This window comes from Macaca nemestrina, chromosome 5 (genome assembly GCF_043159975.1).
Source record: "Macaca nemestrina isolate mMacNem1 chromosome 5, mMacNem.hap1, whole genome shotgun sequence".
NCBI lineage: Eukaryota > Metazoa > Chordata > Mammalia > Primates > Cercopithecidae > Macaca > Macaca nemestrina.
The window spans coordinates 110,505,168-110,521,191 of NC_092129.1; the positions used below are offsets into that span (position 1 = coordinate 110,505,168).

At 39.2% G+C, this 16,024-nt stretch overlaps 1 protein-coding gene across 13 annotated transcripts in view; it reads right to left on the reverse strand.

The window, feature by feature from the left end:
- The window catches only part of LOC105479432 (SUMO specific peptidase 6), a 122,050-nt gene that overhangs the window by 20,663 nt on the left and 85,363 nt on the right, over nt 1-16,024 (reverse strand). For all 13 annotated transcript variants that reach the window (XM_071096839.1, XM_071096832.1, XM_071096840.1 and 10 more), the window contains 2 exons: nt 3,986-4,105; nt 2,399-2,491 (listed from right to left, as the gene is read on the reverse strand). In XM_071096839.1, coding sequence (XP_070952940.1) covers nt 2,399-2,491; nt 3,986-4,105 — 213 coding nt within the window. The remainder of the gene's footprint in view (nt 1-2,398; nt 2,492-3,985; nt 4,106-16,024) is intronic.

The following is a 16,024-nucleotide window of genomic DNA, read 5'->3' on the forward strand; positions in this document are numbered from 1 at the left end:
TTGCACCACTGTACTCCAGCCTGGGCAACAGAATGAGACTCTGTCTCTAAAAAACAAAACAAAACAAAATACCCAGGCAATTTCACTTAAGATGGATTAGACCCATACATCAAATTTGTGTTCCTGGAAATTACTATAACAATTTTTAATAAACAGCTTAGAAACTTAAGAAAAAAATTGGGCCAGGTACAGTGGCACATGCCTGTAATTCCAGCACTTTGAGAGGATAAGGCAGGTGGATTGCTTGGGCTCTGGAGTTTGAGACCAGTCTGGGCAGCATGGCAAAACCCCATCCTCTAAAAAAAACACAAAAATTAGCCAGGCGTGGTAGCATGTACCTATAGTCCCAGCTACTCAGGAGGCTGAGGATAGAGGATCGCTTAAGCCTGGGAGGTTGAGGCTGCACTAAACTGACATCATGCTACTACATTCCAGTCTGGATGACACAGAGAGACTCTATCACGAGAAAAAAAAAAAAAAAAAAAGAAAAAAAAATTGGTACCACCAGAAAAAATAAAAACAAAACAGATGACAAATATATGGCAGCCAATCTAACATAATTAATGCATAAGTATTTGTAGCTTTATCTCTTCAAAAAAAAAAAAAAAAAGCAAAAACAAAAACAAGCTCTCTTGATTTATAGGCTATTTTTAAATCTATAAATGGTAGAGTCCTCTTACAGAGTTCATTCTCTACCTCTCACTAAGATGACTGGAAGCACTGATAATAACTTCCATGCACAGGTATAGTGATTAAGAGGGATGTGCCTCTATCCCTAAATCTTGTGTAATCAAATTATATTTCTATTTAAAATGTTTATAATTCATTTTCTCCTTTTCACTTAGTAAGCTGTTCATATGTTACTTTACAAGACAAATTTGTACCCAGTCAAGAAACCTCTTTTCATTCTTTCTTTTTGAGATGGAGTCTCACTCTGCTGCCCAGGCTGGAGTGCAGAGGCATGCAACTTCTGCCTCCCGGGTTCAGGCGATCCTCCTGCCTCAGCCTCCTGAGTACCTGGGATGACAGGCACACACCACCACGCCCAGCTAATTTTTGTATTTTCAGTAGAGACACAGGTTTCACCACGTTGGCCAACCTGGTCTTGAATCCCTGACCTCAAGTACTCTGCCCCCTTGGCCTCCCAAAGTGCTGGGATTATAGGCCTGAGCCACCACACCCAGCCAAAACCTTATTTTGAAGAGAATGAAGAAATCAACTAGTTTTAAATGTTTTAAATTTTACTATAATAATATGAATTTAAAAATATATAGCTCTGCCAGGAGCAGTGGCTCATGTCTATAATCCCAGCTACTTGGGAGCCTGAGGTGGGGGGGATGGCTTGAGGCCAAGAGTTCAAGACCAGCCTGAGCAACACAGTGAGATACCCACCTCTACAAAAGTTAAAAAAAAAAAAAAAAAAAAAAAAAATTCGGAAGCTAGCTTGGCACAGCTAGACTTATTATACATAAACAATCTCATAGAATATCAACTCCAGGAAAGCATATTCTGCAACCATGATAGAGTGAGACAAAGTAGGGCCATTATCATAATTTGTCTAAGCAGAGAAAAATATAAGGTTATAGTTGGAAACCACAAAATACTCAACATTCTTCTTCTTTATTAATAAGTGAATGCTACTTCTTTACCTAGGCAAACCACCACTACTTTAGATCCTCCCCCATTATCACCCAAGGAAAGCCCAGATGCTTTCACAGATTCTTTGAAACTCCCTTTTAATGAGAGGCTCCAGAGCTGCCCATGGTGTGTGTTATTCCTTGATGTAAGTAATAAACAAAGTTTTCCAACTACAAGTGTATTTCTGGTGGTCTTTGGATCGAGGGCATAGAAAAACAAAAGAACAAAATACAAAAAACTTTTAAGTCTTACTTGTAAAATAACACTATCTAGTCATTGTGAGAGAATAATATAAATATTTAAACACCTCCATTTACTCAGAAACTTCTTCAAGTAGTCCGCATGGTTTTTAATTGAAAAATGGCATAAATCCAACCATCATTTTCTCCCTTCTGGTTAAAAACAGAAGTGTATTTTAAACTTAAGATTCCAACTCCTTTATGTGACCTAATCATCTTTTTGTAAAAATAATACTTTTCTATAGATTATTTGTTAGACAATAAGCACCACTTTTTTTTAAAAAATAGTATTATTTGACATTAATGAATAAAATGAGATTAGAAAGGTATCTGGGTCTACTGTCTGTAAAATTCAGTATCTTACATGATTCACTGTGAAACTGCATTAATTCTTGTAAAACAGGCAGTACAAATATGAATATATACAAGAGACTTCAGAAAGATGTTTTAAAATGAATTCTTCACCTCATACTAATTATTTAAAAATTGCCATCATTTACATAAAGGAAATCCTTACTCACGCTTCATTAAGGGGTACAAAAATAAAATCCTTCTCAAAAATATCTACATGCCGGGTCCATGTTTTTACTCTCCCATGTCGCTTTTGCTGTATTCTGTAAGAAAGAGATAAATTATAAGCTTCTGAAATATTTCTAGTGCTCCAGCTTATATGTAGTGATTTATAAATTAAGAAGATTCAGATGTAATAGCTCAAACAGTTGCATAAAATGGTTTGACAAACTGGGGAAAGAAAATAGAACTTGTTGGATTGAAACTAGGAAGGCATGGGACTACCCACTGTTGAATTTGGAGAAAGATATTTTACTCCTGTTACTCCATCTGAGGGGCGAAGTTCTAGTGCTTATCTTGCCTAGACTTCTCTTTACTGTTTTTATTACTGCAGAATTGGTACTGGCAACTATACTGAGAGGTGTAGCCAAGTAAAACTTAGGGTAACTGGGGAGAAAACAGTAGGAAAAGTGAGCATTATCTGATGGCAGATGAAGCAATATAGCTATGAGCACTGGTCAAAACCAATGACTATTATCAACTCTAAGAGGCAACATTAGGAATTGCTGAAATAAGAGAAAATATTATTTATTATTACTTATTATCATGCATAGCAGCCATCAATTCAAGACATCTAAGACTAGTTTTAAATTTAAAAATCTACCAATTCTTAAGTGTATCTTCTGATCAATTACCAGCAAATTATCAGAGCTAGATGCCATCACTATATGGAGAAGAATTATAAAGAAAATAGGTGGGCATGGTGGCTCACACTTGAAATCCCAGTACTTTGGGAGGCAGAGGCGAGCAGATTCCTTGAGCCCAGGAGTTTGAAACCAGCCTGGGAAACATGGTGAAACTCTGTCTCTACAAAAAATACAAAAATTAGCTGGGTAGGGTGGCATGTGTCTTAGTCCCAGCTACTTGAGAGGCTGAGGTGGAAGGATCACTTGAGAGTGGGAGGTGGAGTTTGCAGTAAGACAAGATTATACCAATGCCCTCCAGCCTGGGTGACAGAGTGAGACCCTGTCTTGAAAAAAAAACAAATCAGGCCTACTATGTACAATAGTACTTCCTTAATTTGTCTGAGAAGAATCACCCAAAGAGCTTATTAAGAGTATAGATTCACAGGTTCCTTTCTATTATGGATAAACACCTAGGATAAAACAGAGTAATCTGTAGTTAGTAAGTATCTAAGTAATTAAAAAAAAATCCTATTAGTCACATCTGGGAAACACTATTCTACATATTTGACCTAGAACATTTATAAATTCTAGGTATTCTGAAAGTATTAGAATGTTATGAATTATATTAATTTTGTAAATTGATAAGAGAAGTAAATGATATTGCCTCAATATAAGTAAGTTGTTAAAAAAAATTCCAAAACTAGCACAAAGTTAGTCTAAGGCAGGTGAATATGAACCCATGAAGCATGAAAATGGAACTGACTTATTTAGTGTGTTCTCTTCCTGGCTGGAGAATTTAAAAAGTAAGCAAAAGAATTGCAGAGATTTGTGTTTTCTTTCAAGTACGTGATTATTTAGTTAGTTAAATTTGAGTGACTTACATCTGTTAAATATTTTCAGAATTTGACTTACGACAGATTAGTTGTTTCATGATTTCTCCTCTCTCTCTGATTAAGGCGTTTATAGAAAAAAGAACTGAATATATGAATTCGGTCAGCGTCTTCCTTCTTCAGTTTTTCAAGCACCAAATATCTATTTGATACAAAATAATTCAAATACAATTAGTGTAACAGTTCACTTTATTTACTTATTTATTTATTTCTATTTTTTTGAGATGGAGTCTCGCTCTGTTGCCCAGGCTGGAGTGCAGTGGTGCGATCTCAACTCACTGCAACCTCCACATCCTGGATTTAAGTGATTCTCCTGCTTCAGCTTCCCAAGTAGCTGGGATTACAGGCACACACCACCACGCCTAGCTAATTTTTGTATTTTAGTAGAGATGGGGTTTCACCATGTTGGTCAGGCAGGTCTCAAACTCCTGACCTCAAGTAATCTGCCCGCCTCAGCCTCCCAAAGTGCTGGGATTACAGGCGTGAGTGATTGCGCACAGCCACAGTTTGCTTTATATTAAAAACTCAGTAAATCTTTCTTCTTTAGAACCATCAATCTCTCTTCTTTAGAACCAAGGAAATTATTAGCAAAGTTTGATAACAGATTATCTTCAGGCAATTAAAATTACTATTTGAAAATAAAATTATAACATAAACATTTAATGTTTTAAAACAAGGACACATTCTATGCAGCGAGCTGAAATTGAGCCAATGCACTCCAGCCTGAGCAACAAAGTGAGACTGTCACACACAAAAAAACCAAAAATCTTGTTAGGCTGAGCACGATGGCTCATGCCTGTAATGTCAGCACTTTGGGAGGCTGAGGTGGGCAGATCACCTGAGGTTGGAAGTTCGAGACCAGCCTGGCCAATACGATGAAACTCTGTCTCTACTAAAATACAAAAAATTAGCCGGGCGTGGTGGCGAGTGCCTATAATCCCAGCTACTTGGGAGACTGAGGCGGGAGAATCACTTGAACCTGTGAGGCAGAGGTTGCAGGGAGCCAAAATCACGCCACTACACTCTAGCCTGGGCATGACAGAGCAAGACTTGGTCTCAAAAAAATAAAAATAAACTTAAAAAAACCAAGGGCACACTCTAAATCTAGAGTAAAGCATATGTCTCCACATCATTCATAATAGCCCAAAAGCATAAGAAAAATGCTCACTGACAAATGGAAAAATAAAGTGTTACATTTATACAATCAAATATTTGAAATAGAAATGAAGTGCTAATACATATGATATCATAGAAAATCCTTGAAAACATGCTAACTGAAAGAATCTACTCATAAAAACCACATATTTTATGGTTCTATTTATACAAAATGTCCAGAATACAAAAAGCCAGAGATAGTGAAAAGACTGACAGTTGCATAGGGCTGGAGGAGGGATTGGAAGAAAACAGAGATTGCTAATGGGTACTAGGCTTCTTTACGGAGCAATGAAACACACTGAATTGTATACTTTAAATGGGTGAATTGTATGTTATATGTATTATATCTGAATAAAAGTGTTATGTATTGTTTATTTCATTTTAAACAGTTCAGTTAATAAACAATGAAGAACCAGCAGCATAGTATTTTTTATGAAAATAGAAAATAAAGAGAAAGAACTTGTACACTGGTGAGGTGGTAACAATGACTCTGTAAAGTGATCTTCCATTGGCTCTAATTTTTTTTGAGATAAGAGTTTCGCTCTTGTTGCCTAGGTAGGCTGCAGTGCAATGGCACGATCTCGGCTCACCACAACCTCCACCTCCCGGGTTCAAGCAATTCTCTTGTCTCAGCCTCCTGAGTAGCTGAGATTACATGCATGCACCATCATGCCAGGCTAATTTTGTATTTTTAGTAGAGATGGGGTTTCTCCATATTGGTCAGGTGGGTCTTGAACTCCCGACCTCAGGTGATCCACCTGCCTTGGCCTCCCAAGGTGCTGGGATTACAGGTGTGAGCCACTGCGCCTGGCCTGGTTCTAATTTTTTATTGCCTTAGTTATTTTTTATACATCTATATCAAAACAAATAACAATAGTCATTTATATCACAAAGAGAAATTATGATATATTAAATTTATGATCCAAACTTTCTCATAGGACTTAGGCCAGTTCAAGCTTATGACCATATTAATATTATGAAAATGAGGACAATCTGAAAGCCTTGTGAAATCTTACACAGAAAGAGCAATGCTTAAAACATCTGGCCCCCAGAAGGCACATTCTTGAGACCTGTTACTCTCATCACTAATAAGCAAAAATTCCATAGCTCAAGTTTTAATGAAAAGGACATAATTTAAAAGATTTCTTGCTTTCAGGCAACTCAGTGTGCCCCTAAAGAAGATAATACAAGACAGTGAATCAGATCAAGACATAGTTTACATTAATTACTGAATTCTACAATCTTCAAAACACACCATGTAGAGAAATAGCTATTAGTCCAGGGACTATACTGTAATGAGTGAACCATGAGACTTTTGCTGGCCCAAACTACAATGGCTACTTTGGGGTTTTTTTGTTTTTTCCCCTCAGACCGAGTCGCACTCTGTCCCCCAGGCTGGAGTGCAGTGGCACAATCTTGGCTCACTGCAATCTCCGCTTCCAGGTTCAAGTGATTCTCCTGCCTCAGCCTCCTGAGCAGCTAGGACTACAGGCACCCGCCACCACACCCAGCTAATTTCTGTATTTTTTTTTAGTAGAGGTCGGGTTTTACCATGTTGGCCAGGTTGGTCTTGAACTCTGTCCCTCAAATGACCCTCCCACCCTGGCCTCCCAAAGTGCTGGGATTTTAGGCGTGAGCCACTGTGCTACAATGGTTGTTTTACAAAACTGAATTGAATAAAGGGATATTCACCTTAAAAAAAGGAAATGTATTTGTGATTTAAGAAAACTGAGCTGGGCGTAGTGGCTCACTGCAGCCTCCACCTCCTGGGCTGAAGCCATCCTTCTACCTCTACCTCCAGAGTAGCTGGGACTACAGGCATACTCTACCACACCCAGCTAACTTTTGCTTTTCTTTTTTTGGGTAAACATGGGGTTTCGCCATGTTGCCCACGCTGATCTTGAACTTCACCCTGGGTGACAGAGCGAGACTCTGTCTCAAAAAAACAAAAGACAAACAAACAAAAAATGAAACAAAAAAGATTTTAAGAGCCCGGGCGTGGTGGCTCACGCCTGTAATCCCAGTACTTTGGGAGGCTGAGGTAGGTGGATCACGAGGTCAGGAGATTGAGACCATCCTGGCTAACAAACCCCGTCTCTACTAAAAAAATACAAAAAAATTAGCCGGGCGTGGTGGCGGGCGCCTGTAGTCCCAGCTACTTGAGAGGCTGAGGCAGGAGAATAGCGTGAACCCGGGAGGCAGAGTTTGCAGTGAGCTGAGATCAGGCCACTGCACTCCAGCGTGGGCAACAGAGCGAGACTCTGTCTCAAAAAAAGAAAAAGAAAAAGAAAAGAAAAAAAAAGATTTTAAGGTTAGCCTCTCACGATATGAAAGAGACTCTGAACATAATTTTTATTAAAATAGTCCTCTTCTTCCCTACATTAACATTCCCCAGATGCAATGCCCTTCTATTCCTTATAATGTTGGCAAAGTTTGTTTCAAAGTTTCTTATTCAGAAAGTTAGAAATGGAGAAGAGTTGGCCGGGCGCGGTGGCTCACGCCTGTAATCCCAGCACTTTGGGAGGCTGAGGCGGGCGGATCACAAGGTCAGGAGATCGAGACCATCCTGGCTAACACGGTGAAACCCTGTGTCTACTAAAAACTTCAAAAAATTAGCCAGGCGTGGTGGTGGGCGCCTGTAGTCCCAGCTACTCAGGAGGCTGAGGGAGGAGAGTGGCATGAACCCGGGAGGCGGAGCTTGCAGTGAGCTGAGATCGCGCCACTACACTCCAGCCTGGGAGACAGAGCGAGACTCCGTCCTCCCCCCCCCCCCCAAAAAAAAAGACATGGAGAAGAGTTAGCAACTCTGGTTGTGGCAGTTACTCATTTAGTAATGAAGTTAAAAAAAATTTTTCTCTTTAATTCACTTATAAGAATGTCATGAGGCAAACATAAATGAAGATCTTTTTTTTTTTTTTGAGTCGGAGTCTCGCTCTGTCCCCCAGGCTGGAGTGCAGTGGCCGGATCTCAGCTCACTGCAAGCTCCGCCTCCCGGGTTCATGCCATTCTCCTGCCTCAGCCTCCTGAGTAGCTGTGACTACAGGCGCCCGCCACCGCGCCCGGCTAATTTTTGTATTTTTTTAGTAGAGACGGGGTTTCACCGTGTTAGCCAGGATGGTCTCGATCTCCTGACCTCGTGATCCGCCCGTCTCGGCCTCCCAAAGTGCTGGGATTACAGGCTTGAGCCACCGCGCCCGGCCGAAGATCTTTTAAAGCATGGATTTTGTTAGGTCTTTTATTATTTGGTATCTCCCTCAGAGAAGGCAGACCTCATAGATATCATAAGTTTACTATATGAAATTTGTTTTAATGTGTAACTGTAAAATCTTAAAGGTGTTTGCTGAAAATATAAAGTCAGTGTGATAAACATTAAAGCTCTACTATAGTGTAGATTAAGTATGAAATATGCTAAAATGTAAGCAAAATACAGGAGTTCAACTTAAGATTTTACATTGAGCAATATGCTTTCAAAAACACAAAACCATTTTAAATATAAAGACTTAAATAGCCTAAAAGTAAAGGAGTGAAGGGATATATGACATATGACATGTAAATGCAAATCAAAAGAAGGTGAAGTAGCTATATTCATTTTGAACAAAGGACAAGGAAGATTATCAAAGATAATGAGGGACATTACATAATGATATAGAGGTGAATTCTCCAACACATAAATGTGTATGTGCCTACCAAGGGAGCTTCAAAATACGTGGCAAAAATTGATACAACTTTGAAATAAGTAGACAAATTCATAATTATAGTTGGAGATTTCAACAACCCTTTCTCAATAACTGATAGAACAAGTAAGCAGAAAATCAGTAAGTATGAAGATAAGCTGAAAAAGTAATATCAACCAACTTCACATAATTGACATTCACAGAACACTCCATCCAACAACAAAAACATTTATCTATACATTCACTTCAGGCTATTCAGTGGCTTGGTTTGTATTCAGGTAGTATACATTAGGACTGATAGATAATATTTTTTTAAATTGTGGTAAAAACATAAAATTTGGCCAGGCGCAATGGCTCACGCCTGTAATCCCAGCACTTTGGGAGACCGAAGTGGGCAGATCACGAGGTCAGGACCTTAAATGACTGATGGAGCTGAAAACCATTGCACGAGAACTCCATAACGCATGCACAAGCTTCAATAGCCAATTCGATCAAGTGGAAGAAAGGGTATCAGTGACTGAAGATCAAATTAATGAAATAAAGCGAGAAGACAAGGTTAGAGAAAAAGAGTAAAAAGAAACGAACAAAGCCTCCAAGAAATATGAGACTATGTGAAAAATCTACGTTTGACTGGCATACCTGAAAGTGATGTGAATAATGGAACCAAGTTGGAAAACACTCTTCAGGATATTATCCAGGAGAACTTCCCCAACCAAGCAAGGCAGGCCAACATTCAAATTCAGGAAATGCAGAGAACACCACAAAGATATTCCTCGAGAAGAGCAACCCCAAGACACATAATTGTCAGATGCCCCAAGCTTGACATGAAGGAAAAAGTGTTAAGGGCAGCTAGAGAGAAAGGTCGAGTTACCCACAAAGGGAAATCCATCAGACTAACAGTGGATATCTCAGCAGAAACCCTACAAGCCAGAAGAGAGTGAGGGCCAATATTCAACATTCTTAAGAAAAGAATTTTTGGCCAGGCGCGGTGGCTCAAGCCTGTAATCCCAGCACTTTGGGAGGCTGAGACGGGTGGATCACGAGGTCAGGAGATCGAGACCATCCTGGCTAACACGGTGAAACCCCGTCTCTACTAAAAAATACAAAAAAAAAACTGGCCGGGTGAGGTGGCGGGCGCCTATAGTCCCAGCTACTCGGGAGGCTGAGGCAGGAGGATGGCGTAAACCCAGGATGCGGAGCTTGCAGTGAGCTGAGATCCGGCCACTGCACTCCAGCCTGGGCAAAAGAGTGAGACTCCATCTCAAAAAAAAAAAAGAAAAAGAAAAGAATTTTCAACCCAGAATTTCATATCTAGCCAAACTAAGCTTCATAAGTGAAGGAGAAATAAAATCCTTCAGAGACAAGCAAATGCTGAGAGATTCTGTCACCACCAGGCCTGCCTTACAAGAGCTCCTGAAGGAAGCACTAAACATGAAAAAGAAACAACCGGTCCCAGCTACTGCAAAAACAGGCCAAATTGTAAAGACCATTGACGCTATGAAGAAATGGCATCAATTAATGGCCAAAATAACCAGCAAACATCATAATGACAGGATCAAATTCACACATAACAATATTAACCTTAAATGTAAATGGGCTAAATGCCCCAATTAAAAGACACAGACTGGCAAATTGGATAAAGAGTCAAGACCCATCAGTGTGCTGTATTCAGGAGACCCATCTCACATGCAGAGACACACATAGGCTCAAAATAAAGGGATGGAGGAAGATCTACGAAGCAAACGGAAAGCAAAAATACACAGGGGTTATAATTCTAGTCTCTGATAAAACAGACTTTAAACCAACAAAGATCAAAAGAGACCAAGCTATTACATAATGGTAAAGGGATCAATTCAATAAGAAGAGCTAACTATCCTAAATATATATGCACCCAATACAGGAGCACCCAGATTCATAAAGCAAATCCTTAGAGACCCATGAAGAGACTTAGAATCCCACACAATAATAATGGGAGACTTTAACACCCCACTGTCAACATTAGACAGATCAACGAGACAGAAGGTTAATAAGGATATCCAGAACCTGAACTCAGCTCTGTAACAAGCAGACCTAATAGACATCTACAGAACTCTCCACCCAAAATTAACAGAATATGCATTCTTCTCAGGACCACATCACACTTATTCTAAAATCGACCACATAATTGGAAGTAAAGCACTCCTCAGCAGAAGTAAAAGAACAGAAATCACAACAAACTGTCTCTCAGACCACAGTGTAATCAAATTAGAACTCAGGATTAAGAAACTCACTCAAAACTCCCCAACTACATGGAAACTGAAAAACTTGCTCCTAAATGACTACTGGGTAAAAACAAAATGAAAACAGAAATAAAGACATTCTTTGAAACCAGTGAGAACAAAGACACAATGCACCAGAATCTCTGGGACACATTTAAATCATCTTAACTTAAAGCAGTGTGTAGAGGGAAATTTATAGCACTAAATGCCCACAAGAGAAAGCAGGAAAGATCTAAAATCGACACCATAACATCACAATTAAAAGAACTAGAGAAGCAAAAGCAAACACATTCAAAAGCTAACAGAAGGCAAGAGATAACTCAGATCAAAGCAGAACTGAAGGAGCTAGAAACACAAAAAACCCTTCAAAAAAAAAATCAATGAATCCAGGAGCTGGTTTTTTGAAACGATCAACAAAATTGATAGACCGCTAGCAAGACTAATAAAGAAGAAAAGAGAGAAGAATCAAATAGACGCAATAAAAAATGATAAAGGGGGTATCACTACTGATCCCACAGAAATTCAAACTACCATCAGAGAATAAACACCTCTATGCAGATAAACTAGAAAATCTAGAAGAAATGGATAAATTCCTGGACACATACACCCTCCCAAGACTAAACCAGGAAGAACTTGAATCTCTAAATAGACCAGTAACAGGCTCTGAAACTGAGGCAATAATTAATAGCCTACCAACCAAAAAAAGTTCAGGACCAGACAGATTCACAGTCGAATTTTACCAGAGGTACAGAGAGGAGCTAGTATCATTCCCTCTGAAACTATTCCAATCAACAGAAAAAGAGGAAATCCTCCCTAACTCATTTTATGAGGCCAACATCAATGCTGATACCAAAGCTTGGCAGAGACACACACAAAAAAGAGAATTTTAGATCAACATCCCTGATGAACACTGATGTAAAAATCCTCAATAAAATACTGGCAAACCTAGTCCAGTAGCACATCAAAAAGCTTATCCTCCATGATCAAGTCGGCTTCATTCCTGGTATGCAAGTCTGGTTCAACATACGCAAATCAATAAACGTAATCCATCACATAAACAGAACCAACCACAAAAACCACATGATTATCTCAATAGATGCAGAAAAGGCCTTTGACAAAATTCAACAGCCCTTCATGCTAAAAACTCTCAATAAACTAAGTATTGATGGAAAATCAATAAGAGCTATTTATGACAAACCCACAGCCAATATCATACTGAATGGGCAAAAACTGGAAGCATTCCCTTTGAAAACCCGCACAAGACAAGGATGCCCTCTCTCACCACTCCTATTCAACATAGTGTTGGAAGTTCTGGCTAGGGCAATCAGGCAAGTGAAAGAAATAAAGGGTATTCAATTGGGAAATGGGGAAGTCAAATTGTCCCTCTTTGCAGATGACATGACTGTGTATTTAGAAAACCCCATCGTCTCAGCCCAAAAATCTCCTTATGCTGACAAGCAACTTCAGCAAAGTCTCAGGATACAAAATCAATGTGCAAAAATCACAAGCATTCCTATACACCATTAACAGATAAACAGAGAGCCAAACCATGAGTGAACTCCCACTCACGGTTCCTACAAAGAGAATAAAATACCTAGGAATCCAACTTACAAGGGATGTGAAGGACCTCTTCAAGGAGAACTACAAACCACTGCTCGACGAAATAAAAGAGGACACAAACAAATGGAAGAATATTCCATTCTCATGGATAGGAAGAATCGATATCGGGAAAATGGTCATATTGCCCAAAGTAATTTATAGATTCAATGCCATCCCCATCAAGCTACCAATGACTTTCTTCACAGAATTGGAAAAAACTACTTTAAAGTTCATATGGAACCAAAAAACAGCCTGCATTGCCAAGACAATCCTAAGCAAAAACAACAAAGCTGGAGGCATCACGCTACTTGACTTCAAACTATACTACAAAGCTACAGTAACCAAATCAGCATGGTACTGGCACCAAAACAGAGAGATAGACCAATGGAACAGAACAGAGGTCTCAGAAATAACATTACACATCTACAACCATCTGATCTTTAACAAACCTGACAAAAACAAGAAGTGGGGAAAGGATTCCCTATTTAATAAATGGTGCTGGGAAACTTGGCTAGCTATATGTAGAAAGCTGAAACTGTATCCCTTCCTTACACCTTATACAAAAATTAATTCAAGATGCATTAAAGACTTAAATGTTAGACTTAAAACCATAAAAACCCTAAAAGAAAACCTAGACAATACCATTCAGGACACAGGCATGGGCAAGGACTTCATGACTAAAACACCAAAAGCAATGGCAACAAAAGCCAAAATAGACAAATGGGATCTAATTAAACTAAAGAGTTTCCACATGGCCAAAATACACAAGTCGGATCTAATTAAACTAAAGACCTTCCACACAGCAAAAGAAACTATCATCAGAGTGAACAGGCAACCTACAGAAAATTTTTGCAATCTACCCATATGACAAAGGGCTAATATCCAGAATCTACAAATAACTCAAACAAATTTACAAGAAAAAAACAACCCCATGAAAAAGTGGCCAAAGGATATGAAGACACTTCTCTACAGAAGACATCTATACAGCCAACAGGCGCATGAGAAAATGCTCATCATCACCGGTCATCAGAGAAATGCAAACCAAAACCACAATCAGATATCATCTCACGCCAGTCAGAATGGCAATCTTTAAAAAGTCAGGAAGCAACAGATGATGGAGAGGATGTGGAGAAATAGGAACGCTTTTACACTGTTGGTGGGACTGTAAATTCGTTCAACCATTGTGGAAGACAGTGTGGCGATTCCTCAAGGATCTAGAACTAGAAATACCATTTGACCCAGCAATCCCATTACTCGGTATATACCCAAAGGATTATAAATCATGCTACTATAAAGACATATGCACACGTATGTTTATTGTGGCACTACGCACAATAGCAAAGAGTTGGAACCAACCCAAATGTCCATCAATGATAGACTGGATTAAGAAAATGTGGCACATATACAACATGGAATACAATACACCATGCATAGTTGCAGCCATAAAAAGGATGAGTTCATGTCCTTTGCAGGGACATGGATAAAGCTGGTAACCATCATTCTCAGCAAACTATCACAAGGACAGAAAACCAAACACAGCATTTTCTCACTCACAGATGGGAACTGAACAATGAGTTCACTTAGACACAGGGCAAGGAACATCACACACCGGGGCCTGTTGCGGGGTGGAGGGCTGGGGGAGGGATAGCATTAGGAGAAATACCTAATGTAAATGATGAGTTGATGGGTGCAGCAAACATGGCACATGTATACCTATGTATCTATGTATCAAACCTGTACATTGTGCACATGTACTCTAGAACTTAAAGTGTAATTAAAAAAATATATATATAATCCTGATGTTGAGTAGATCCTGCTGGTTGATGGTGTTGTCGAGTTCTTCTATATCCTTGTTGATTTTCTTTCTAGTTATTCTACCAATTGTTGAGAGAGGGGTACTAACATCTCCAAGTTTATTTGTGGATTTGTCTGTTTCTCCTTTCAGGTCTATCAGTTTTTGCTTTCACACATTTTATAACTCTGTTGTTTAGTACATAGGATTAGTATGTTTTCTTGGTGGATCACTTTTTTATCATTATAAAATATCCTTCTTGATCCCTGGTAATTTTCTTTCCTCAGAAGTTTATCAGATTCTGCTTTCTTTTGTTTAATGTTTGTATGGTGTATCTTTTCCATCCTTTTTCTTTCAACCTATTTAATATCATTACCTTGACATGTCTTGTAGACAGTTCATTGATTCCTTCCTTTGTCTTTTCCATTCCGCTATTGAGCCCAGTCCCTGAAGTCATTGTTTCAGTTTTGTATTTTTAGTTCTAAAATTTCCATTATGTTTCTTCCTTTTTACATTTTTGTTTTTTTGTACAGATGAGGATTTTGCTATGTTACCCAGGCTGGTCTCAAACTCCTGGCCTCAAGTGATCTTCTCACCATGACCTCCCAAACTGCTAGGATTACAGACCCATCCATTTCTCTCTTCTTTATATTGTTTTGAGTTTTCATTTGTTTCACAAGTTGTCATCATGTTCATTAAAACATTTTTATGATGGATGCTGTATCAGTCCGTTCTCTCACTGCTCTAAAGAACTACCTGAAATTAGCTGGGTGTGGTAGTGAGTGCCTGTAATCCCAGCTACTCAAGAGGTTGAGGTGGAAGGACTGCTTGAATGCAGAAGGCAATGGCTGCAGTGTGCCGAGATCACGCCACTGCACTGCAGACTGGGTGACAGAGAGAGACTCCATCTCCAAAAAAAAATAAAATAAACAACAACAACAACAACAACAACAAGAACTACCTGAGACTGGATAATTTATAAAGAAAAGAGGTTTCATTGACTCACAGATCCACAGGCTGTACAGGAAGTATGGCTGTGGAGGCCTCAGGAAACTTGGAATCATGAGGGAAGGTGAAGAGGAAGGAGGTACATCTTACACGGCCGGAGCAGGAGTAAGAGAGAGCAAAGGGGGAGGTGCTACACACTTTTATAAACAACCAGAACTTGTGAGAACTTACTCACTATAACAAGGATAGCAAGGGGGAAATCTGTCCCCAGAATCCAATCACCTCCCACAAGGCCCCTCTTCCAACAGTGGGGATTACAAATGGACATGAGATTTGGGTCAGGACACAAACCCCAACTGTATCAGATGCTTTAAAATCTTTGTCAAATAATTCTGACATTTGTGTCTTGTTGGTGTTAATATCTATTGACCTTCTTATTCAGTTTGAGATCTTCCTGATTCTGGGTAAGGCAAATTATTTTCATTTCGAAATCTAGACATTTTGAGTATTATGGTTTTTGTTTTTGCTGGCAACTATGTAGAGCAATATAATTTTTGTGTTTTAGCAGACTTCCTCTAGCACCACACTCCAATGGGTAGTAGGGTGTTACCTCATTATTGTGAGGTGGGACTAAA